This window comes from Emiliania huxleyi (assembly GCF_000372725.1).
Source record: "Emiliania huxleyi CCMP1516 unplaced genomic scaffold EMIHUscaffold_472, whole genome shotgun sequence".
Lineage (NCBI taxonomy): Eukaryota > Haptophyta > Isochrysidales > Noelaerhabdaceae > Emiliania > Emiliania huxleyi.
Genome location: NW_005198453.1, coordinates 1 through 22,945, shown reverse-complemented (window position 1 = coordinate 22,945; position 22,945 = coordinate 1). Strand labels below are relative to the sequence as shown.

General features: G+C 65.5%; 4 protein-coding genes across 4 annotated transcripts; 2 read left to right on the top strand and 2 right to left on the bottom strand.

Annotated features, from left to right (window-relative positions):
* Positions 1-824: 824 nt before the first annotated feature.
* EMIHUDRAFT_245694 (hypothetical protein) lies at positions 825-3,355 on the top strand (the record flags this gene model as incomplete). The annotated part of the gene is made up of 9 exons (XM_005767941.1): positions 825-1,121; positions 1,985-2,006; positions 2,117-2,293; positions 2,394-2,482; positions 2,559-2,632; positions 2,742-2,815; positions 2,884-2,927; positions 3,035-3,124; positions 3,239-3,355. The coding sequence occupies 9 exons, from the start codon at positions 825-827 to the stop codon at positions 3,353-3,355; spliced, it is 984 nt and encodes a 327-aa protein (XP_005767998.1).
* Positions 3,356-3,596: 241 nt separating this feature from the next.
* EMIHUDRAFT_119304 (putative ABC transporter) lies at positions 3,597-9,175 on the bottom strand (the record flags this gene model as incomplete). Its single annotated transcript, XM_005767940.1, has 7 exons — positions 3,597-3,815; positions 3,883-4,006; positions 4,247-4,344; positions 4,552-4,661; positions 4,821-5,516; positions 5,783-6,218; positions 8,414-9,175. 7 exons carry the CDS (start codon positions 9,173-9,175, stop codon positions 3,597-3,599), a joined length of 2,445 nt encoding a protein of 814 aa, XP_005767997.1.
* Positions 9,176-19,814: 10,639 nt separating this feature from the next.
* EMIHUDRAFT_445558 (hypothetical protein) lies at positions 19,815-20,447 on the bottom strand (the record flags this gene model as incomplete). The annotated part of the gene is made up of 1 exon (XM_005767939.1): positions 19,815-20,447. One exon carries the CDS (start codon positions 20,442-20,444, stop codon positions 19,929-19,931), a length of 516 nt encoding a protein of 171 aa, XP_005767996.1. The 3' UTR covers positions 19,815-19,928.
* Positions 20,448-21,069: 622 nt separating this feature from the next.
* On the top strand, positions 21,070-22,859 carry EMIHUDRAFT_459284 (hypothetical protein; the record flags this gene model as incomplete). Its single annotated transcript, XM_005767938.1, has 6 exons — positions 21,070-21,478; positions 21,563-21,649; positions 21,856-21,934; positions 22,053-22,342; positions 22,489-22,687; positions 22,732-22,859. Coding segments are annotated over 6 exons (1,192 nt in total), but the record flags the coding sequence as incomplete, so codon positions are not given.
* Between the last annotated feature and the right edge of the window lie 86 nt (positions 22,860-22,945).

Below are 22,945 nucleotides of genomic sequence, written 5' to 3'. Positions count from 1 at the left end.
CGAGCGACCCACCGCGCGATGGGGCCCGCCCACACCGGCTCAGTCCCATCCATAACATGTTATGGGTGTTATGGCTGTTATGGGGCCATGCCCAGAGAGCCATAACACCATAACAATAACTGTGTCAGGGGGCAATTCGTGAAGGAGGGACTGACTGACATTCGAAAGAGGCGACGGGAGGAACGGGCAGTCCTACGCGCACTGGGCGCCTTGCACGTGTGTAATGCCGTGGGGTTCCTGTCGTGTCGTCTAGACGTGGAGACGCGAGGGCCGCCCCCTTGCCCCACCATGTGTTTATTATCGTGATCAACCAATCACGGTTGTGTATGGGACACCGTTCCGTGATCAACCAATCACTGTTGTGTATGGGACACCGTTCCGTGCGACCCTCTTACTCACATATGGCAGCCAAAACGCGCTGCTGAGACACCGCAGCAAAGCAACGACGCCCTATGGGCACTCTCTTGCCCCCAGAGCCCAAACCCTTCCTTCCTTCCCCTGGCCCCTTACCCGACCGCCCCCCTGCAGCTCCTTGGCGAGCGAGGGCGCGGTTCCCCGCAGCCGACAGCGAGCTCGCCCCTCTTGGCTATCTTCGCTCGAGGGACGATGCAACATGCGCCCACGGATAGAGACCAGGTTAGGTTAGGCAGGAAGGTAGGTAGGTAGAAAGGTGAAGAACAGCCAGGCTCGGACTGGACACCAACGCGGTATGGGTGGACGCAAGACAGATGATGACAGGAAGGTGAAGAAGGGCCAGTACCGCACGGGCCTTGCGAGCGAATCCAAGGCCTCAGCTCTCGGGTTCGGCCGGCGCGGACACATATATGGCCTCCCACCGCATCGGCGCGCGCGTCGCGGGCCTCTCGCCAGCGCAGCTGTGCGCCATCATCGAGGCGCAGGCGGGCGCGAGCGACGCCGCGCTGCGTGTGGCGGACGAGCACGCCACACGGCTCGTGGAGCAGCCCGAGTGGGTGCTCTCCGAGGTCCTCCTCTCGCCGGACCTCGTACCGCACATCCTCGCCCAGCTGCCGACCAAGGAGCACGCCATCAAGGGGACGTGCCGCGCGTGGCGCCGCGGCTGGAAGGAGACGCTGAAGAAGCGCGAGAGGCCGCGCCTGACCGTGATCGGCGGCCGCAGCGGTGGCGAGTTTGTCAACTCGCTGGAGCGGTACGACCCGTCAACAAACGAGTGGGAGGAGGAGGCTGTGGCGCCGATGCCGACGGCACGAAACTATGTCCGCATGGCGATGCTCGACGGCAAGCTCTACGCGGCGGGCGGCAGGAATGAGGCTGACCTCGCAATTTCCAGCGTGGTGGAGCGGTACGACTTTGAAACGAAAGCGTGGGAGGCGGTGGCGCCGCTGGCAGAGGCGCGGCTTAACCACGCCGTGGCGGCGCTCGACGGCGAGCTCTACGCTGTGGGCGGGTGGATCGGCGGCGACCTCCTCACCTCCGTGGAGCGGTACGATCCCGCGACGAACGCGTGGGAGGCGGTGGCGCCGATGGCGGCGGCGCGGATTAATCACGCCGTGGCGGTGCTCGACGGTAAGCTGTACGCCTTGGGCGGGTACTACGCCGACTACCTCAACTCGATCGAGCGGTACGATCCGGCGCTGGATGCGTGGGAGGCGGTGGCGCCGATGACCACGGCGCGGAACGGTCCCGGAGTGGCGGTGCTCGACGGCAAGCTGTACGCTGTTGGCGGGTACAACGGCGACTACGGCTACCTCAGCTCGGTGGAGCGGTACGATCCGGCGACGAACGCGTGGGAGGCGGTGGCGCCGATGGCAGCGGCGCGGCGGGCTCACGCCTTGGCGGTGCTCGATGGCAAACTGTATGCTGTTGGCGGATGGAACGGCGGCCATCTCAGCTCGGTGGAGCGGTACGACTTGGGTACGAATGCGTGGGAGGCGGTGGTGCCGATTGCGACGGCGCGACGCGATTCTATCGCAGTCTGGATGTAGTGGAGTGGGCTTAGCCTTAGGCGCGGGTGCGGCGGCGGGCGGGTATCGCTTCTCCCAGCGCGAGGAGGAGGGGGGTCTCTGCCAGTAGAATTTTGATTTGGGTTTCTTTCGCTGTCGGTTCCCTTAGTTGTAAAATTCCCTTTTTACCGCAGGCCGAGGAATCGGCATCGGGGTTTCGCGCGGCCAATTTCACGCGACACACCGAACAACAATGGACGCGATTGAAGAGGACGCGGCAGCAGCCGAAGCGACCGCAGCTGCGAGTCGGGAGCGCGACCTCCGGCGCCTGGCGCGGGCGGGCGCCCTCGGCGAGATCCAGGAGCTGATAGGTGAGGATGCAATCCGCATTGCGTCGCACCATCTGCGCACAATGTTGCGCCGCTCACATCCGCGACCTGAGTTTGTCGGCTTGTCGTTCGCGCCGCGCAGGACAGCGAGTCAATGTCGATGCGGCTGACTCGAAAGGCACCACCGCCCTCATGAATTGCGCCGAGGCCGAGGGGCAGAGCGGCGTCGCTGTCGCAGAGGCTCCTCGGCTGACCTGCGAGGGAGCTGGGCAGGACAATCCTCGCCACGTGATACTCGACGCTGTAGGTGCTGCTGGGTGCCGGCGCCGACCTCTCAATCCAGAGCGAGATGGGGCAGACGGCGCTCATGTGGGCCGCACGGTGCGCAGTAGATGGCCTCGCCGGCGTTGCGTGTCGAAGCCAGGCCCTTCAGCAACAGGGCTGTCAGCAGCACTGGCAGTTGGTGCAAGCTCTCGCCGCGGCCTCGCAGGCACGGCAAGGCTTCGCTCGTCGAGACGTTGCTGGTGGCCCATGCCGACCCGCATGTCTATTGCCACAAGGGCCGTCATGTGGGACGCGCCGACGTTGCTCCGCCGCACGCCCTCACAGTTTTCTGTGCTGCACCTCCGCAGGCTTCCGCGCCATCGACTATGCGCGCTTCCTTGGGCACGCAGCGGTGACTCGTGCCTACCGGAGAGAGCGAGCGCGTGCACACGACTACCGACTTTGCGAGAGACCCACACGATAAATCGCTCGGCAACAGACTGCATTGCCTGGACGCAGGTGCTCGAGGCGTTCAACGAGCCCGACTGGGTCGGCTGGCTGCCCCCGCCTCTGCGCGCTACGGCCGTCCACGCCGTCCGGATGGTGCCGGTGCGAGCCCAGATTGCGGTGGGACAAGTGGCCCCAAAGGTGACGCTACCCCGAGATGGCGGGTGGAGTCCCGCCGCTCCCGCCTCGGTACCCCCACTGCCAGCCCATGCACAGGTTGGCAGTCGGATCTGGGGCAACCCGATGCTCTTGTCCGCGCTCGTTGTCGCCGCCCTCCGCCTCGGCCTGCATTGGGCCTTTGGCTTGCTCAGCGAGAGAGCGACGGCCAGCTGAAGTTCTGCTCCTCGTGGATTGCTAGATCTTAGTGCGCGAGGAGGAACGTTGGTCGTTGCGCGCGTGCAAGATTGCTTTTTGTGCGCGTGTTTTTTGCTCTTACGTCCTTTCAATTTCCTTTGGTTCAGAGAAGTATGAACTCCGTTTAAAGTAACACATTGTGGTGTGGTGGAGGACACGTTGACCAGGGTAGCCGATACCCTTCATCGTGAGAGAGAACGTTTGTAGACATCGCGCAAGATCATCGCCGGGTCGCCGAGGACCCGCCAGCAGCAGACGACGAGTCGCTGATCACGCGTCCGGCGGGCCCGAGCTCGACGACACGGTCGGCGATCCGGAGCGCCGACTTGCGGTGCGTGACGAGGAGGAGCGTCCTGCCGGCGAGGGCCTCCTCCACCGAGTCGAGCAGCGCCGCCTCGGTCGCCGGGTCGAGTGCGGCGGTGAACTCGTCTAGCGCGACCTGTTCACGGCGAGGCGGCGTGAAGAGGCGCCGGTCGAGCTGCGGGCTGGACTCGTCCGAGCGCGACCACGGGCGACGGGCGCAGCAGCACGCGCGCGAGCGCGATGCGCTGCCGCTGCCCACCCGAGAGTTGCATCCCCTGCTCTCCCACCTCGCGCTCCCACGCCCCTCCAGAGAGGGCGAAATCGCACCTGAAGAGAGAGCGCCGGAGATGGCTCGTGGGAGGAGGGAGGAGGGAGAAGAGAAGGGAGGCTGCAGGGAGGAGGGGGGAGGGAGGGGGGAGGGGAGAGGGAGGAGGGAGGCGAGAGGCAGCAGGGAGGAGGGGGGAGGGGGGAGGGAGGGGGGGGGGGGGGGAGGGAGGAGGGAGGAGCGAGGAGAAAGGAGCGAGGGGAGGGACGGGCGAAGGAGACGAGGCTGGCGGAGCGTCTCACCCGGCGCGGCGAGCCGCATCTCGCAGCTCCTCCTCTGTAGCGTCCGGCTTGCCGAGGGCAATGTTGTCGCGCAGCGAGCCGCTCAGCAGGACTGGCTCCTGCGGCACCACTGCGACGCACCTGCGCAGGAAGGCTCCGAGAAGCTTCGGGGCAAGATCGCGGACCATCCCGAGGGGCGGCGACGCACTCGCGGCGGAGCTGGTCCGGGTCGAGCGTGGACACATCGACACCGTCGAGCAAAACGCGCCTGAGACAGTGTGCTGTTGACATCGCGTGTTTTGTCAACACTAGTCGAGGTCCCACACGCGCCCTCCCGCAAGCTCGTACAGGGCTAATCTCGGCCATATCTCGGCGATGTCTCGCCCCCCCGCAGGCTCGTACAGCCCCGTGAGGAGGGAGATGAGCGTCGACTTGCCTACAGCGAGATATGGGGAGATATGGGGAGATATGAGGAGGGAGATGAGCGTCGACTTGCCTACAGGACGCAAACGTCGGGACACGTCGCGGACATCATGCTTCTGCATGTGTTGATGTTGTCCTGGACGTGTCGTGGGGAGAGGGGGGGTCGGCTTACCCGAGCCACTCTGCCCAATCACGGCGACACGCTCCCCCTGCCGCACGCGCAAGCTGAGCCCGTCGAGGATCGTCTCGGCCGGTCGCGTCGGGTAGGCGAACCGGAGGTTCTCGAAGGCGAACTCCCCGCGGCAGTCCGGCAGCGTGCCGGACCCGGTCAGAGGAGGCGGGCGGCCGATGAGGGCGAGAACGCGCTCCGACGCGCCGGCGGCGCGGCGCAGCTCGGCGTATGCGGTGGCGATGTTGCCGGCGTTGAAGCCGAGGAAGAGGGTGTACATGAAGAAGGAGGAGAGCTCGCCGTACGAGAGAGCGCCGTCCAGCACCTGCTGCCCGCCGACCGCGAGAACCGACAGCAGAGACGACTGCATCGCGAGCCCCACGCCCGACTCGACGGCGGCGGCGTACAGCCCTGCGGTGGCTGCCTCGTCCCGCGCGGCCCGCACGCGCTCGTCGTACCGCTCGCTCGCGAGCCGTTCCGCCGCGAAGAGGCGCAGCGTTCGCACGTTGAGCAGCGCCGAGTGAGCCTCTGCGGCGGCGGCGGCGAGCGCCTCTTGCACCGCCCTCTGCCGCGCCTTGATCCTCTTGCCCATGTGCCGCGAGAGGAGGACCGCGGCGGGGAAGGTTGCGAAGGAGACGAGGCAGAGCTTCGGACTCAGCGAGACCATTGCGAGCGAGCAGCCACCCACCATGATCACGCCTGCTCACATCTCCTCGAGCGCGTGAAAGAGGCGCCGCCAGCCGGGCGCGCCGGCAGCCTCCCACCGCGCCGTCGCGCCTCGCAAGCCGTTGAGCGCATGGGTCGTGACCACGCGCTGCAGCGCCTCCGCGTCAGCCGAGAGGCGGGAGAGGAGCTCGCCTGTCGCCGCCGAATCGTGGAAGGCGGTGGACGCAAGCATGAGCGAGCTAAAGGCGCGCGAGCGCAGCGAGGCGGACACGCTCTCGCCCGCCATGTTGACAATGTACCTGGCCACAGCGAGGATGCCGCCGCGGCGGGGGGAGGCTGGTCGGGCCGGCCTGTGTGCCGTGGGGAGAGGAGGAGAGTGAGGGAGAGGCGGCGGTGCTCTCGCCCGCGGTAGGCCACGAGGCCGGCCTGCACGCCGGAGAGCGCAAAGAGGGCGAGCGCGGCGGTGTCCGGCGTCCACGAGCCGCCGCCGGAGAGGCAGCCGTCCATCACCTCGCCCATGACTCGCGGGAAGACCAGAGAGATGCTGCTGCTCGCCGTGAGCAGCACGAAGCCTCCGGCGAGCCGCCACCGCTCCGGCCAGAGAAAGGAGCGCACGAGAGCCGCCGAGTCGGCCGTCGAGAGAGGCTCGATGTCCGGCATTGCCGTGGCTGTTGGGAGAGCGGAGCTGCTGGCTCCGTTCGTGCCGGCAGAGCCAGTGGTGGAGGTGCTGGCTGCCTTGGTGGCGGCTGCAGCGGTGGCCGTGGCAGGAGTGCTGCTGCAGCGCCGAAGGCGCTGCGAGAGTGCGCGCGACGGCTCGCCGCGGTGGCAGTGGCACCTGCTGACGGCGCTGGCGGCGAGACGACGGCGAAGCATGGCTGCAGCGTCGTCGTCGACTCTGTCCCTCCTGAGGCCGCTAGGCTTGCAAGCCCTCCGCCAAAGAAGAATTTTAGGTACGTCGCGAACCTCCATAAGAAAGAACTTCGAAAGATGCGCGCCATTCGTTTTTCTTTTCCTCGCGTCTCGCCGCCGCTTGCACCGCCGCCCCCCGCCAGACACGCCGCCGCCCGCCCGCCTCCTCGACCTCCCCACCGACCTCCTCGAGCGCGCCCTCTCCCGCAGCGAGAGCCCCGCCGACATCGCTCGCGTCGCGGCCGTCTCGCGCCTCTTCCACGCCTCGCTTGCGCTGGAGGGCATCCGCGTGTGGGTGCAAGAGCGCGGCTTCGAGCTGCCGACGCAGCCAGAGGGCGAGAGCTGCCCCGTGCGGTGGCTGTGCCTCGCTGCGCTGCTGCGCGAGGCCAACCCGCCGGCGAGGGTTGCGGCAGGCCAGTCTCACAGCCTCTTCATCGACGGCGAGGGGCGGCTCTCGTCATGCGGCAATGCTGAGAACTGGATGCCAGGGCTGCTCGGCCACGGCGAGGGCGTGACGCGGCTCAACACGCCGACCCGTCTCCCCTCGACGCTTGGGCGGCGAACGTGCCGTGAGCGTGTCGGCTGGAGATTACCACAGCCTCGCCCTCACCAGCGGCGGCGCCGTTTGCAGCTGGGGTGATGGAGGCTACGGCGCGCTGGGCCACGGCGACCGGCAGGACCAGTGGCAGCCTAAGAAGGTCGAGGAGTTGACGGGCCAGCGCGTCGTCGCTGTCTGTTCTGGACGCGCGCACAGCCTCGCCCAGGGGGCACAGACACATCGCTCGCTGACAGATAAAAAGGCAAGATCGGATCGGAGCTCAAGCGATTTCTTTGTCTCCACCTATACCCGCCAGACCCTTGACCCTACACACCCTCACCGCCTGCGCGCCTGGTGTGTCTCCAGTCGCGCAGCTGGCCAGATCCGTCCTTCACCTCTTCTCCCTCTACCCACGACTTAGGCTGTATGTATGTTTCCTCTCGCACCCTGCCTCGTTCTTTTCCGTGTTTCTCTACAGCACCCTCTCGTTCCCTCAAAACCCCCGATGTTTTGCATTCCTGAAAATACCAGGTAATTTTGCCGGTTTCCTCAGTTTTGCCTCAGATTTTGCCCCAGACCAGCGCTCAGACTCAGGGAAACTCGAGAGTTCTCCGCGTTGTCGCGCTTCGCCAAACATCGGAGGAGCGTCACATCGCTCATCGGCAAACACAAAACACAACTCTCTCTCTCTCTCATCGGAGAAGCGAGCGAGCGGCGAGCGGAGAAGCAGGTCGTGCACAGGCGGCGTGAAATTCTTTTCGCACGCAGGAGGTAGGCGGCTCCCGTGGTGTACACCTCCCCAACCCGGGTTTTCTAAAGAAAGAAAGAATTTTACAACCAAACTCCCTCGCACGGACACTGGGCACGGGACTGGCGCGCGCTGGAGTGTTCAGACAACCCAAGGGAGGGATGGGAGGACGGCACGCCGCCACCACACAGGTCACACAGGGATTTTAAGGAGAGGAGTGTGGTGCCAGCCGTAGCGCCCACCCATGTTGGGCCCGCTCACGCGTAAAAGCCGTACCTAGTAAAATTCTTGTTCGCGGCTCCCGTGGTGTACCTGTGTTAGTGCCAGTGCGCGCCAGTCCCGTGCCCAGTGTTGTGCGAGGGAGTTTTGTTGTAAGATTCTTGTTCGCTGCCACCATGAGCGGCGCCATCCGCCCGAACGTGCCCGCCGACCTGCGCCGGGGCGACTTGACCTCGCTGCGCGCCCTCCTCGCCGGGCGGACGCATGGCCCGGCGCTCACGGCCCTGCTCGACACCCGGCTCGAGGCCGAGAACCAGTACACGCTGCTGACCTACGCCGCTTGGCACGGGCAGGCCGACGCGGTGCGGCTGCTGCTCGAGAGCGGCGCGAGCGTGGCACCGAGCCCGGGCAGTCGGTGCACCGAGGGTCGAGATCACCCGCAGTCTTCGTGTGGCAAAAGGGCAGATGCTCGTGCTCGGGGCAGATCCTGTAGTCCGGGATGGAGCATTGCAACACAGGCTTGCGCTTGCTGCACTCGGGACTCAGGTTGGACGCATCGCACACGAGACCACCGGCGTCGGCCGCGCAGTCGCTCATATCATCCTTGGCGCTCCAGGCCGCGCCGGCGTCCACGCAGGCAGGCTCGCTCGTGCCCGGCGAGAATGCGACGAGGGACGAGCTCATGCCGTATCCGTACCACGGCTCGACGTCGGGCAGGTTGGTGAGCGGCAGTGGCGTGTTGAGGTCTCCGTTCGTCGCCACCATGAAGGCTCCATTCATCGCGAACGGCATCTCCCACCGCCCATTGTTGCCCTCGATGTCCCAACTCGCGCGCCTCCACTTCAGATGCGCCGCATCCGAAGGGGCTTTGCGCGCCTCGGGAAGCGGGACGGCCCCCGCCGAGAAGAAGGTCGCCTGCTCGTGCTTCGGCACCTTGCCAAAGTCCTCCACCTCGATGTCTTCGTCGCAGTTGTTCCTCACACTGAACTTCTTGACGATGATCTGGCCAGCATTCTTGGGCTTGTGACTGGCCTGGCAGAGCGCCAGGTCTGCGCCCTTGCACGCAGTCGCACCATGTGGCGTGCACACGTGATGCGTGTGGTCGTAGCAGCACATCCCCTCTGCGGCAAGGGCCTTGTTGATGCACTCCTCAATGGTGCAGTGGCGTTCGGTTTGGTAGGCCGGGCAAGCGGGCAGGGCCTCGCTGACTGGTGCAGCCATCGCGATGTCGATGGCGGCAGTGGCGGCGATCACAACAAGCTTTGAGAACACCGGCATGGTTGGTATCCTGCGGACACGGCGCGCGGAGAGACGTGAGGCGCGCACTGGAGGGAGGAGGAGCCGCCGCGGCGTCGCGGCGGAGGTGGCGCGGCAGGCTGGCTGGCGGGGGCTGGCAGGGGCTGGCTGGCAGCGCACGTGAGGGTGGGCGGCGAGTTTTGAGAGTCCTGCAACGTCCTTCCTGAACAAGGCTTCCTATGAAAGGCGGGCACCACCTTGCAGGACGTCTGACATGTTTCGATGAGGTGCAGGTCAGAGCAGCTCGAGGGAGGAGGGTGAGGAGGGCCGCCGCGACAGCGGTCGATGCTTCTACTAACGATCTTTATTTTATTTTGCATAAATAACGTATCGAAAAAAACGAGCGGGCCTGGAGCGGCAAGCCGCCTTCCCCGGGGGGGGGAGTGCCATGGGGCATGGCCCATGCCATCTGGCATCTGGGGCGCGCCGATCGGCGTGATCCGTGAACCGTGATGCGGCTTCGCCGGCTTGTGTTTCGAGCGATGATGCTGGCGGGCTGAAACGCCTTCTCTCCATACCAAACACACATCCCCCGAAGCCTCGACCACAACAGCGGGTTGTCACCCAGAGGGCGCGCCATGTGTGCTGGCCGCCGACGGTCTGTCACAGTCAATATCAAACTTCGAAGCCGCATGCCCCGCCTGAGGCTCCCGAGCGGCATAGCACTTTGCCCGGCGCGAGCTTCGGCTCAGAGGTGCTCCTCCTGGAAGCGAAGGAGGAGGAAGAGGGCGACGGCCTTGCAGAGGAGGAGCAGCCACTGCAGCGGTGCGTATGGCATCGACGCGAGCTGCAGCACGTCGAAGAGCAAGCAGACGGAGGTCGCGAGCGCCCAGAGCTTGAGGTGCAGCCGTGAGCGGAGGCGCTGCACCGGGAGGGTGAAGGGGGGGCGGCGAGTGAGGGTTGGGGACCAGAGGAGGAGATGGCTGAGACGCCCGTGTCGAGCACCTGCGCCGCCAGCCCGTACAGTGCCAGCAGCCCTCCCCAACCCACGGCGACGGCCCAGCGCAGCACCTCAATCACGAGCCAGGCGAGGAGCGCCTACGACCGACACCTCCCGCCTGAGCGCCAAGGCGCGTGTGTCGAATGGCACCATGGGACAGGGGCGGCGTGCCGACTGGAGCAGGCGAGGCCGCTTGCCCAGCCCGGTCAGCCCGGACTGGGCGGCGTCGAGCGCCTCAAGAAGCAGCTCATCGCCCGCGTCGGAGAGCGCGCCGGCGGAGACGGCGTGGGCGAGGCTTCCGAGCATGCTCACGATGAGAGCGAGCCGGACAAGCCCATACGAAAAGCCGAGCTCCGCGCGGCCGGCGCCGAGGCTGGCGGGCGACGAAGCGGCGTACTGGAGGAGGGCGAGGCATTGGAGGAGGAGGAGCGCGGCCCAGGCGGCCGGCGGGCCGATGGACCGGACCGGAGCCAAGGAGGAGAGCGGCACGTGCTGCTCCTTGAGCTTTGCCACGGCCACCGCCAGCATGCCCCGACTGTGCATCGCCTGCTCACGGAGATGCGATGGTGGGAGGTGACGTGCGGCGGCGGGCGGGCGTTGGGTCAGGGCGGCGTCTCTCGTGGATATCGAGTCTGTAGTGCGATGGGAACTTGGAGGCGAAGCTGTCTGCACACCTCTAGAGCGAGGCGGCCGAGGAGAAGCAGCGAGGAGACGAGGGCGAGAGTAAGGAGGGTGGCTGCGACGCCGCCCGCTGCCTTGACAGCGCAGGTCACCCGGTCCGACGGGTCGCTAGGCTGGCACGCCTCGTCCAGCCGACCCGTCTGGTTGCCCACCATTGCTGCACGGAGGCCGGCGAAGACCGGCTCGGCGTCGCGGTTGGTGCCGTGCAACCAGTCGCCGCCGCCGAGCGCGGCCAACTGCAGCAGTGCCACGAGCGAGAGCGCGCCCGCCTCAAACGGCCGCGCGTACGAGTGCCAATTCACCACCAAACCCTCACCGACCGAGCCCGCAGGCGTGCCCATCAGCCGCGCCTTGTCTGAGCCTCCAGGGTCCTCGTCGTCTATGGCGCGGAGGCTGGCAATGCCAACCTTGGAAGGCTCGTCGGCAGGTTCACGGTCGAGGCCAACCTCCACGACGTCGTCGATCTCGGTCTGGGCCGCGTCCTGCATATAATGGAGCGTGGTGGGACGGCGTGCACTCGTGACAACGCACGCGCGAAGTTTGAAAAAGAATTTGAAAAGCTCGTGGCCGCCCACCAGTCTCTTTCTCTGGCCGTCCTCCCATCCCTCCCTTGGGTTGTCTGTTTTCTTTCTTTCTTTTAGTCTCTTTCTCTGTTTGTCTATTTAAAACGACGACCAAACAGCGCATCGCGCGAGATCACCGAGATTTTTCGACTGTTTGTTTCACATCCTCAGAGTAACTTCGCACTTGCAGCCCGCGAGTTTTTCTTTCCTGTGTGCTTACTCGAAGGCGACAGACGGACATGTGTGTTTGCTTGCTCGCAACGCGGGGCGACGCTCTCATGGACTCACGTCACGCGCCCACTAGCTCACGCCATCAGCCGTAGGATATGGCCGCCTCGCGACCGCTGGTAGGTGGCGAACTCGCGCTTCGCCTGCGAGATGCGTGCCACGACCTCGGGGCTGCTCACGGAGAGCTCCTTCCATGCGCGCTCCGGGTTGGCCGACGCCATGATGACGTCAGCGCGCTCCGACGGCGACGCCGCGGCCTTTGTTTTCTTTTTTCGACCCGCCGCGGCGTTGTATATTTGCTCCGAGGCTGGACATATTTGTGCGTATCTGATGCCATCTCCTTGCGTATTTCGCTTCTGGGCGAAAGGCCGAGCGTTTTCGAAAAAAGAAAAAGCTGTCAGCGCCTGACGAAGCGCACCTGATGACAGCCGGTGTGGCTCTGAAAAGCACACCCGATAGCCATGCCAAGCGTCGTGCCTCTTCTCGTCTCACTGCCCTACGTCCTGGCTGCTCGGTGTGGCGTGGACAGCTGCACCGACGCCGTCCTCGCAACGCTCGCCCGAGATCTGACCGCAGGCTACAAGGGCTTCTCATCGTGCGAGTCTCGCATGAACTGGGTGAAGAGCAACACCGGCCGGACAGAGGTGGAGGCTTGCGAAAAGGTGGCAGAGGAATTTCCGGAAGAGTGTGGCGCCTGCCACCCCTTCCAGTCGCCGCCTCCGCCGCAAACCTCGCCGTCGCCGTCGCCGCCGCCGCCACCATCACCACCGCCGCCGCCGTCACCGCCGCCGCCCTACGTCCTGGCTGCTCGGTGTGGCGTGGACAGCTGCACCGACGCCGTCCTCGCAACGCTCGCCCAAGATCTGACCGCCAACTACAAGGGCTTCTCATCGTGCGAGTCTCGCATGAACTGGGTGAAGAGCAACACCGGCCGGACAGAGGTGGAGGCTTGCGAAAAGGTGGCAGAGGAATTTCCGGAAGAGTGTGGCGCCTGCCACCCCTTCCAGTCGCCGCCTCCGCCGCAAACCTCGCCGTCGCCGTCGCCGCCGCCGCCACCATCACCACCGCCGCCGCCTCCGGCACCGCCGCCGCCGGCCCCTCCGCCGCCGGCCCCTCCGCCGCCCTCGCCGCCGCCGCCGTCGCTGTCGCCCTCACCGCCTCCCACGCCGCCGCCGCCGGCACCGCCGCCGCCGGCCCCTCCGCCGCCGGCCCCTCCGCCGCCCTCGCCGCCGCCGCCGTCGCTGTCGCCCTCACCGCCTCCCACGCCGCCGCCTCCGGCACCGCCGCCGCCGGCCCCTCCGCCGCCGGCCCCTCCGCCGGCCTCGCCGCCGCCGTCGCTGTCGCCCTCACCGCCTCCCACGCCGCCGCCTCCGGCACCGCCGCCGCCTGCCCCTCCGCCGCAAACCTCGCCGCCGCCGTCGCTGTCGCCCTCACCGCCTCCCACGCCGCCGCCTCCGGCACCGCCGCCGCCTGCCCCTCCGCCGCAAACCTCGCCGCCGCCGTCGCTGTCGCCCTCACCGCCTCCCACGCCGCCGCCTCCGGCCCCTCCGCCGCCGGCCCCTCCGCCGCCCTCGCCGCCGCCGCCGCCGCTGTCGCCCTCGCCGCCTCCCACGCCGCCGCCTCCTGCACCGCCGCCGCCTGCCCCTCCGCCGCCCTCGCCGCCGCCGCCGTCGCTGTCGCCCTCGCCGCCTCCCACGCCGCCGCCTCCGGTGCCGCCGCCGCCTGCCCCTCCGCCGCCCTCGCCGCCGCCGCCGTCGCTGTCGCCCTCGCCGCCTCCCACGCCGCCGCCGTCCGCCTCGCCATCGCCGCCTCCTCCGTCGCCTTCATTGCCGCCGCTCGCCCCGCCGATCGAAGGCTGTATGGACTCGATCGCCAAAAACTTCAACCCGGATGTCGACGTCAACAACGCCGCCCTCTGCAAGTACAACTTCGCGGACGGGGAGATCGCGGTGTTCGGCTACATCACGAACTGCGAGGTGTTCGTCGACCAGAATAGCGACCTCCTGCTCGACTCGAGCGTCAACGAGCTCGGCTTCCCCACCGAGCGGAGCGGCACGAGCACCATCAACGGCGCCTTCTTTGTCGAGATTGGCGCTGCCGAAGAGCGCGTGCGGGTGAAGCCGGCTGCGCTGGGTGACAATCCTGGCCGCTGCAGGGACAGCCTAGCAAACAGGCCGCTCAACCTGCCCCTCGAGTCATCGCTCCTCCGCGGAGAGGGTAGCACCCAGGTGGAGAATGGCGACAGGAGTAGAATCATCACGCCGCTCTCCGCGGCGTCGGCGCCGCTGCTGCGGCCCAACGCTACGAGCGTCGAGGTGGCGGACGCTTCGATGCTCACGTGCGAGAACCTGCTCCCGTGCGTCCCGTGCGAGTCGAGTGGCTCGTCACGGCCGTGCATCTCTGTGGAAGGCCCGCGCTGTGAAGGGCAGGCGCCGCCCTTCACAGGGTTAGGAATCGATGCTTGTCGCTTCCCGAACTCTAAGCAGCCGCAGCTGGTCAACGAGTTCGACGCGTTGCGCTTGTTGCTCGATGGGTCCACGGACTTGGCCGTCGTTGCGTGGCTCGCGACCCAGCGCAACATCGACTTCATGCTCGGCGCCGGCTGCGCCTTCACCGTCCTGAAGTGCGCCAGCGACGAGCTCTGCTTCCCTTCTTGTGCCTCCCTTTGTGAAGGCGTTGGCGTGGCCGCAAACTCGCTCGTGCAGGTGGGAGACGTGCTCTACCGCACCTTGGCCAACTTTACGACGCGCGGCTGGTTCGACCTGACCAGCAAGGCTGCCCTTGAGGACCTCTACACCGAGGCGGCCGAGGCGCTGAACACGCAGCCGTTCCTGAACGACGACATCGGCAACAGCTTCGCCAGGGGGTGCGCCGATAACAACGCAGACTTCTTCGACATGTTCGGCCTTGGCAGCGGGGGAGGCACGCCGCCATCGCCGCCGCCATCGCCGCCATCGCCGCCGCCGCCGCCGCCGCCGTCGCCGCCGCCGGCGCCCGCAGGCCCAAGCCCTCCGCCCCAAAGGCGCGCGCTGCAAGCGACGGCCGGCTCGACCGCGCAGGCGGCGGCTGGGCCAGAGAGTGAGGCGGCGGGCACAGGGGTAGCGTCCCTCGACGTGGTGCTCAAATTCCTGCGCGGCCTTGGCAGCGGCCTCCCAGCCCGCCCACACCCTCGCCGCCTACGTGAGTAGAACCTCATGTGGCCGCCTTTGACTCCTTCATTGGATCTTTCATAGCGCGCAAGAACGACCTGAAAAGACGTCAGGTTGACGCTTAGCCAGCCCCGCTCAACGCTGGAGAGGGTGGAGAGGGCAACCGGCAACATGTACATGTAATCGTCCCATCTATCGTCCCATCTCTCCACATCGTCTCCGGTCACACTGTCGCTGCCCGCTGGGGGGGCGTTGGAATGCGGAGATCGTAACTGCTCTCGCTGTAGTGCTTCCTTGGATCTTCCCTCCTGTCCCGCCACTAACTAGCACGCGCGCGACGCCGGTGCTAGGTGAATACACTCTCGCGTTTCAACGAAGCGTGATTTTCGCCCACCCATTCGCAATTCGCCCACCCGCGCGCTGAGGAGTGAGGAGGCTACGCACGTCTGCCAGCATGCCAGCTGAGCTCGGCCCACACACCAAGAAAGAAAGAAAGAAAACAGACAAACCCAAACGAGGGATGGGGAGGAGGACACTGGACAGGGTCCCGCAACCCCTGCACGACTGAGGGAGGGTGTAGAGGATGTAGAGTGTAGAGCGCTGTAGAGCTGTAGAGCTGTAGAGCGCTCTGGAGCGCTGTACCTGTAGAGCTGTAGAGCTCTACATCCGCCGCGTGACGAACTGCGTGCGTTGTAGAGCGATGTAGAGCGCGATTTTGCTGTAGAGTTTGTTGTAGAGGCTCTACAGCCAACCCGCCGGGAAGGCAGTGACCCAAAGAGGTCGATCCGCGCTATATTCCAGGAGCCAACCTCGAAGGTTTCACCGTCGCAAGATGATGAGATGAACATCATCTGCAAGTCCGAGTACGAGTCAAGGAGCGCCGTTTCGTAGGCGCCCGTGCAGTCAGCGCTGGCAAACACGCGGACGGTTGGCTCAAGGGCCATTGCGGACCCCGCTAAGGCGGCTACAAGCAGCTTGAGCATGATGAAGCGGAACGGCAAGTTAGAAGTTTGTGTACTCTTGGGTGTACGTACTTTAAAGCTTACTGGGAGAAATAAATAAAAAAACGTAGTGTGAGATGGGTAAAAAGGAACAGGTCTACTGGGAGAAAAGGGGGACAGTGTTACTCTAACTTCTTACAGACCAGCGCATAGCGCCACAGGCGACGTACCAGGGTATTAAGCGGAGCAATACGCATTTGCCATTTGCTACCGCCGTTTCCGCACGAGCTCACAGCAGTCCGCGCCACGCCGCGTGATAGCAAACGACGGCCACGAGCTGCGGGCTAGCCAATGCCCGAGCCCAGCGTGCCCAAGCCTTCTCTTTCGTTTGTAGCGCACCAGCGCGAAAAGCACGGGACACACTCCACCGTCCAGGCGGCGGCGCGAGGCATTGACGGTGGATTCTCCCAGCCGACAGCCGAGCAGGCGCTTCGCGCGACCGGCCCATTCTGGATGTTGCATGCGTGGAACGCATACGCTGTGCCGGATGATGCCAAGGATTCTGAAGCCATCCCGCTCAAACGAAATGCGGTGCGCGTCTTCAACGGTGTTGACTTTACAAGTACCTTGGAGACACTGAGTGAACGCATGGGCGGCGGCACGAGCGATGGCACGGTCAACTACCTGAAGATGGGCTCCTTCTTCAAAAACGATACGCGGTGCAAGCAGTTCGATGCGGTATCTCTGCAGGGCAGGTACTACCTCTCAAAGGTCAACGAGGACTGGACGAGTGGCGACATGAGCTTTGCTCCTGCCGGTTCCTTCATTCTCTCCTTTGCGGGGACCGAAGGCGAAGGGGGCATCACTGAAGGCTGCTGCCAGGACGGCTTCGATCCAATAATCAGACACGTCTGCAGTCGGTGCTCCTGCACAGAGTGCATTGGGGCGCACAGGCTGCGGTACGAAAACGGTGGCAGCGAGAAGGTGGACACCGGCTTTGACGTTTATGCGGCGGAGCTGCAGGAGAGAGAGAAGCCTCCACGCGAGAAGGGTCGGACGAGCCGGGCACTGCTCACAGCACGCGTCTGCTCTCAGGCGCACGAGCACATGTTCGACGGAGAGAGTGGGGGCGAGCATCCAGCCATGGGCGTGACGGAGGCGCTCGAGAAGGTCGCTGGCTTCAAACCCGCCTCGGATCCGACCTTCGACGCCGCAAGCGATGTCATGAATATCACAATCACAGGGCACAGTCTTGGGGGGTCGCAGGTGCAGATGCTGTGCCTACGAGTGTGGCATCCAGGCACGCCCCACGATCGCGGCGATCTCATAGGCGACGATCGCGGCGGTCCATATCGCGCTCAAGTACAAAGCCAAGGCGTGGAACCTCTCCTCGTGGCACACGCGAGTCCATCCTCGCGCGACGCGATGCTTACAGGCGCGGCACGCGTACCCACAGGTGCGCCTCATCACGTACGAGTCAATCATCGCCTTCACTCCAGACTCGGCCGAGGCTATCGCGACGAAGTTGGTCGCCCGCGGCGAAGGCGGCGGTGCTGTCGGCGAGACAGCGCAGTGGCCGGAGAAAGGCGGGACAATCACGTCGCTGCGGTGAGCGCTAGCCCAGCTTAATATCCACGCGATGGCTGGCTACGCCGTGCGTGTGCCGTGCTGCTAGGTGGGTCCAAGCTGGCGACTACCTCACGGCTGCACCGCTGATTCTACCCGCTCTCGGTTGCTGCCTCTTCAATTGCAACTCAAACAAGTACGCTGGCTGCTACCCACTCCTTGGCAACCTCGGGGGTGGCTACGTCTCCAAGCCGCTGGTGAATGGCGGCTACCACACATCAGTCTGCGGAGGGCCAACCACATGCCCATTCCCGCTGTCCGTGTTCGCGTGCAAGAAGCCCACGAGCGTGTCCGGCGCGTCGTTCACGTTCAAAACGGCGACGAAGAGGTCAGACGTCACCGATGCGGCGTGGTGGCTGCGCTGCTACCTCTGCTTCCCGCCCTGCTTCTGCCAAGTGGGCAACCACCTCCAAGCCTTCGTTCTCTGGTCGCTCTACAAGGGGGCGTACGTGTACCAGAATGACACCGAAAACATTTTCGAGCCTAAGGTAGAAGGTTAAGATTAGTTTTGACGTGGCTCCGACAAAAATGAAGACGGAGAAGAGTTCGCGGGCTTCCCCAGTGTGTGATGTGTGAAAGCTGAAACGCGCCCGGTGGCCCCGGGGGCGAGAGTCAGTCAGTGTAAGCAAACTGAATCTCTGTGCGGCCGGTGAAGGGAAACGAGCGCGAGTCAGAGCGACGCCGGCGACGGCGATGTCGTAGGTTAGAGAGAGCTAAAGAAATCAGAGAGAGGGGTAGGAGGGTGGGAGCAGGAAGGGAGCGAGAGAGAGAGGGAGTCCCCTGTGAGAAGGGCGGACTCGACACAAAAGTGGCGACACAGCTTACAGCCAGCTTACAGCACACACCAGTCATTGGCGTATTTTGGTTTTCTTAACGGTTGTTGGGACTAATCGATTTCACAGCGTGCTGGTCGTGAAGAGGCGCTACTAATGGAGATCGAGGGAGACCATGAACTGTCGAGCGGCCGCAAGGCAAAGGCCGCGCGCACAGAGAAGCTCCCCCCGCCGTCGAGGGAAGGGCCGAGGGCGTGTCAAGCCCGTCGGCCCCGGACAAGGTCAAGGCGCTGTTCACGGGCGCGGTCATGACGCCCGAGCTCGCGCCGAAGTCCACCCTCCAAGAAGAAGGAAACCTGTGCCCACAGTCGGGGCTCTCGCCCCCCGGTGTGAACATGAACAGTGGTGGGAGGGCGCCTGGCGCCCCCACCCCTCGCAGCGTTGGACCTCGGTGTGCGACTCCATCACATGCCGCTGCTGGGCCTCATTCTTGTCCCATGCATGGTGCTTCCCACAGTTCCCACTGCTATCATCAGTGACCGCGCCGCGCAGCTAATGACCGACGCAGAACGGCAGCAGTTTTACCTGACGGCTTTCGCTGGTGGCCCGCTTGCACTGCTGGGTGGCACTTTCTTCCGCGTCATCAACGGGCGCGAGCGCGAGGGTTTTGCGGCGGATCCTGTCGTCCGCCGCCTCGGCGGCGAAGAAAAGGTGCGGGCGGCACGGCGGCGGCTGCGGAAGGAGGGCTTCAGCGTTCTGTTCGACCCGTCGCTCTTCCGCTAGCAGGCGCGGGCGAGGGGACGGGCCGCGGGCAACGATGCATTACCGCGCGAACCGCCGCCTGCGGCGCGCCGGCGCAACGCTGTGGGCGCCGCCTCGCTGCTGCTCTGCGCGGGCTTGTGCGGCTGCACCTTGCCAGAGGCGAGGGCGGCGGCGCCGCGATGCTCGTACGCCGCCCTCGAGGCCTTGCCGGAGCGGCTGACGCGGGTGGCCAACAACGCCCTCGCCGTGGACGTGCGCGCCACGAGGGCGATCTTCACGGACGAGCGCCTCCTCGCCGACCCCGCAGAGCTTACCACTGCCCTCGAGGCGTGCACGCCCGGCGACGCCACAGAGCCAAGGAAGCGGGAGGTGCTGGCGGCGCTGGCGGACGTGCGCGAGGAGCTCGAGTACCAGGTACCATAGCCTCGACCCACGATGCGCCGAGATGCGCCGAGATGCGCCCGGGAGGAGGGGCTCGAGCACCAGCCGCCGCCATCCTCGCCGACCCACCTCCTCCCGGGACCTCTCTCCTCCTCAGGTGCTCAAGGGCGTATCGGACCCGCGCAGGCGGGACGAGGACGACGCTGCAGACTTGGCGCGCTCCGCCAAGCGGGCGCGCGGGACTGTGCAGCGCTACCTGGACGTGCTGGAGGCGCGCGGGGCGGCCAGGCTCACGCGGTAGCGAAGGCAGCCTTAGGCCGCGCAGTAGCGAGCTTTGAGTCGTCTCTCGTGTGCGCATGCCCGCCGAGGGGCGCGCGCGCGAGCGCGTGTGTTGTGCGCAGCTTTTAGAGTGCATGTACGCGCGGCACGTAGAGTACACGCACCCCGCACGCGCTGCAGTGTGCAGAGCGAGTGACGTGAGAGCCGGGTCATGTCACATGTGAGACCCTGTGCCTCAGCCTGTGGCTGAGAGACGTGAGAGAGAGAGGCGCGAGACGTCTTTGACGAGAGATCGAGAGCGAGGGCGCGTCTCGCTCTTTTGATTCGAGTAGAATTGTACATGAGACGGAGGAGGACTTGAAGACATGCAGCACAGTCAATCCACAGTCGGCCGAGCGGCCCCAGGGCACGCTCACGGCTGCGGCGAGATCCACGTGCGGCGGAACTCTGCGGCAGCGCAAGCCGCCTCCGCGCTGAACGCGCCACGCGCCAAAAAGAGGGAGGCCCAGCGATCGTCCTCCGCTTCGTCGCTCTCGAATGTGGTGATGGTGGCGTCACGAGCCGCAGCGGTCGCGAGCTCGAGCGCCGCATGGTCGACATTGACAGTTCGGGACATCTCGTCCGCAAAGCGCTGTGCCTCGCGGCCAAGAGCGGCCGTCAGCGGATCCTCGTCGGCGGCGTCGGCCATGGCCATTTTGACGGGCCGAGACCGGGGAGTCGAACGCTTAGGGATGTCGACCAAAGCAAAAGGACTTGGCGCGAGCACAGCCTCCGCCAAGTCCGCAAGCAACGATTGCCTCTGCTCGGGTCGCAGTGGCTGCGCTGGGCGCCCACCGATCCAAACCCGCTTGCTGCCGGAGGGCACGAAGTGTGGACCGATCGCGACGGCGGCGGCGCTCGGAGGTAGCGAGGCGAGGAGCGAAAACATTGTCTCGTCGGGTTTCGGTCGTCAATCGGGCCCCCGCTGATGAGTCGGCGGGCGAGATCAAGCGAGCTGATGATTATTCACTCCTAATCGAAGTATATTTCAGCTATGTGTGCGTTTGCGCCATGTCCCACGTCCCGTGCCCTCGGTCACTGTCTGTGTATGTATGTATGTTAGGAAGGTGAAGATCAGCTATGTTGGCAGAAACCATCTCCAGGCATCTGTGTCGCACCTCATCAGCGAGGCTCAAGCGAGCTGGATGATGGGAGAGAGAGGGCGCCAATCTAGATACTCCATCAAGAGACAAGACGACCAGCCCGGGGTGGGCACGTCGGCGAGAGACTGCGAAGAGAGATAGGAAGAGGCAGACGGGTGGGCGACGGCTAGCGCACCACACACCTCGCGCTTAAAATCCCTGTGTGGTGGCGGCGTGCCGTCCTAAAAAAGAAAGAAAGAAAACAGACAACCCAAGGGAGGCGTGCCGTCCTCCCACACCAAAAGAATTTTTTCTTTCTGGACGCAGCCGACATTGACGGCCGTGACTTGCGAGCAGCTGCTGGGCGTAGGACGTCTGGAATCTTGCTGCCTGTACATTCGAGCCCCATAGAAGCAGCAGCAGAGCCGTTGCCATGCAGCAACCTCTGGTGGTGCCGCTGCTCCTTCTCTCTGCCGGGTTGGCCGGAGCCTCGTCGGCCCTGAGCTCGGTCCGCTTGTGTGGGCTCTTCCCAAGATTCCGCACAGCTGCGCAGGACTTCAAGGCCGACGATTCGGGCACCCGCCGATTTGCTGCCTTTGTGCAAGCGATCCGCGAGGTCAACAACAAGACGGACGGCATCGCCGACCATTTGCTGCCGACGACCGAGGTCTTGTTTACACAGCGCGACTCGAGGCGGGACGGTGCGACGGCCTTCTTTGAGGCGCGGGAGCTGGCGACGTCGGCGTTCAAAGGGCAGGGCTGCGACGCAATAGTCGGCGCCGCGTCGTCGGGCCCGTCGGCGCTCGCTGCGTTGGCGCTCAAGGAGTCGTCGACGCCGCAGGCACGTTTGGGACCCCTGCTCCTGCCTGCCTGCTCCTAGCTGCTGCTGCCCCCACACGCGCGCCACGCACGGCGCCACCCGCAGGTCTCGTACTCGAGCACGTCCGCCGGGCTCAGCGACGGCTCGACCTACCCCTACTTTGCGCGCACCGTGCCGTCAGACGACTTCCAGGCGAGAGAGAGAGGCAGCCGAGAGACAGCCGAGATCTACCGAGATCTAGCCGAGATGTCGCTTCCGGGCGCGCGCGGCCATAGACAGAGAGTGGAGCAGCAGTCGAATGTGCAGCCGGCCGCGGCGTCATCATCGGACTAGGCACATGACATGCTGCATTTGCACATGCACCGGGTCGGCCCCAAGCCTCCTCGGCCTCGGCCCAGGCGACCGGCCTTGCCGACCTCGTCCACTCCCTCTTTGGCTACAAGCGGATCGCCACCGTCGCCTCGACCGACGCGTACGGCGCGCAGAGCCAAGGGCGTAGACCCCGTGGGTAGAGGAGGAGTAGGAGGAGTAGAGCAGGCTCTCGCCGTCGAGCTGCGAGAGAGGAGAGGCGCATTAGAGGAGCGGCGGGCTGCAGGCGCGTCGGGCATGCTCGCGTTCAAGCGGCGGGCGAGCGCGCTGGGCATCGTCACCCTCGCCAGCGTCTCCATCACTGGCGGCGCGAACGATGAGAGCGACTTCAGCGAGCAGACGGAAGCGCTGCGCGCGTCTGGCGCGACGGTGATCGTCATCTTCGCGGGCGGGTACGACGCGTCCCTCTTCATCGAGAAGGCTTACGACGCGGGCGTGGGCGGGCCTGGCTTCCTCTGGCTCGGCTCCGACGCCGTCTCGCAGGCTTCGACCATGGCGCGCATCGAGGACCCGACGGTCAGACGGCACGTCTTCCAGGCAGACACTTCCCAGACACTTCCCAGACACTTCCCAGACACTTCCCAGACACTTCCCAGACACTTCCCAGACACTTCCCAGACACTTCCCAGACACTCCCCAGACACTTCCCAGACACTCCCTAGGGCTTCTTCGGCCTCACCCCGTCCGCAAGCACCGACTCGCCCATCTTCCGGCGGTACAATCGGAGCCGCAGCGCCATGCCCTCCACGGCGGGCGACGGCGCCGGCAACTGCGACTTGGAGATCGACGACGACGGGGTGCAGATGTGGGCGGCGGACAACGACGGCAGCGCGAGAGACGCCGGCCGTGTGCCGAGTGCACGTGCGCGGCTCCGCGAGGTGAGCCGGGGTTGGCGCGGGCCGTAGGCAACGCGAGCACGCCGCTCGTGTGCTCCGGGTCGGACAACCAGCAGCTAGACATCTACGCCATGTACAGCTACGACGCCACCTTCGCCCTCGCACACGCGCTGCACAGGCTGGTCGAGCACGCGCGGGTGGCAGAGGCGCGCGGCGCTTGCGCGCACGCCGCACCCACACGCACTGGGCCTTGCACTCCGCCGGGCTCCTCTCTCTCGACGTT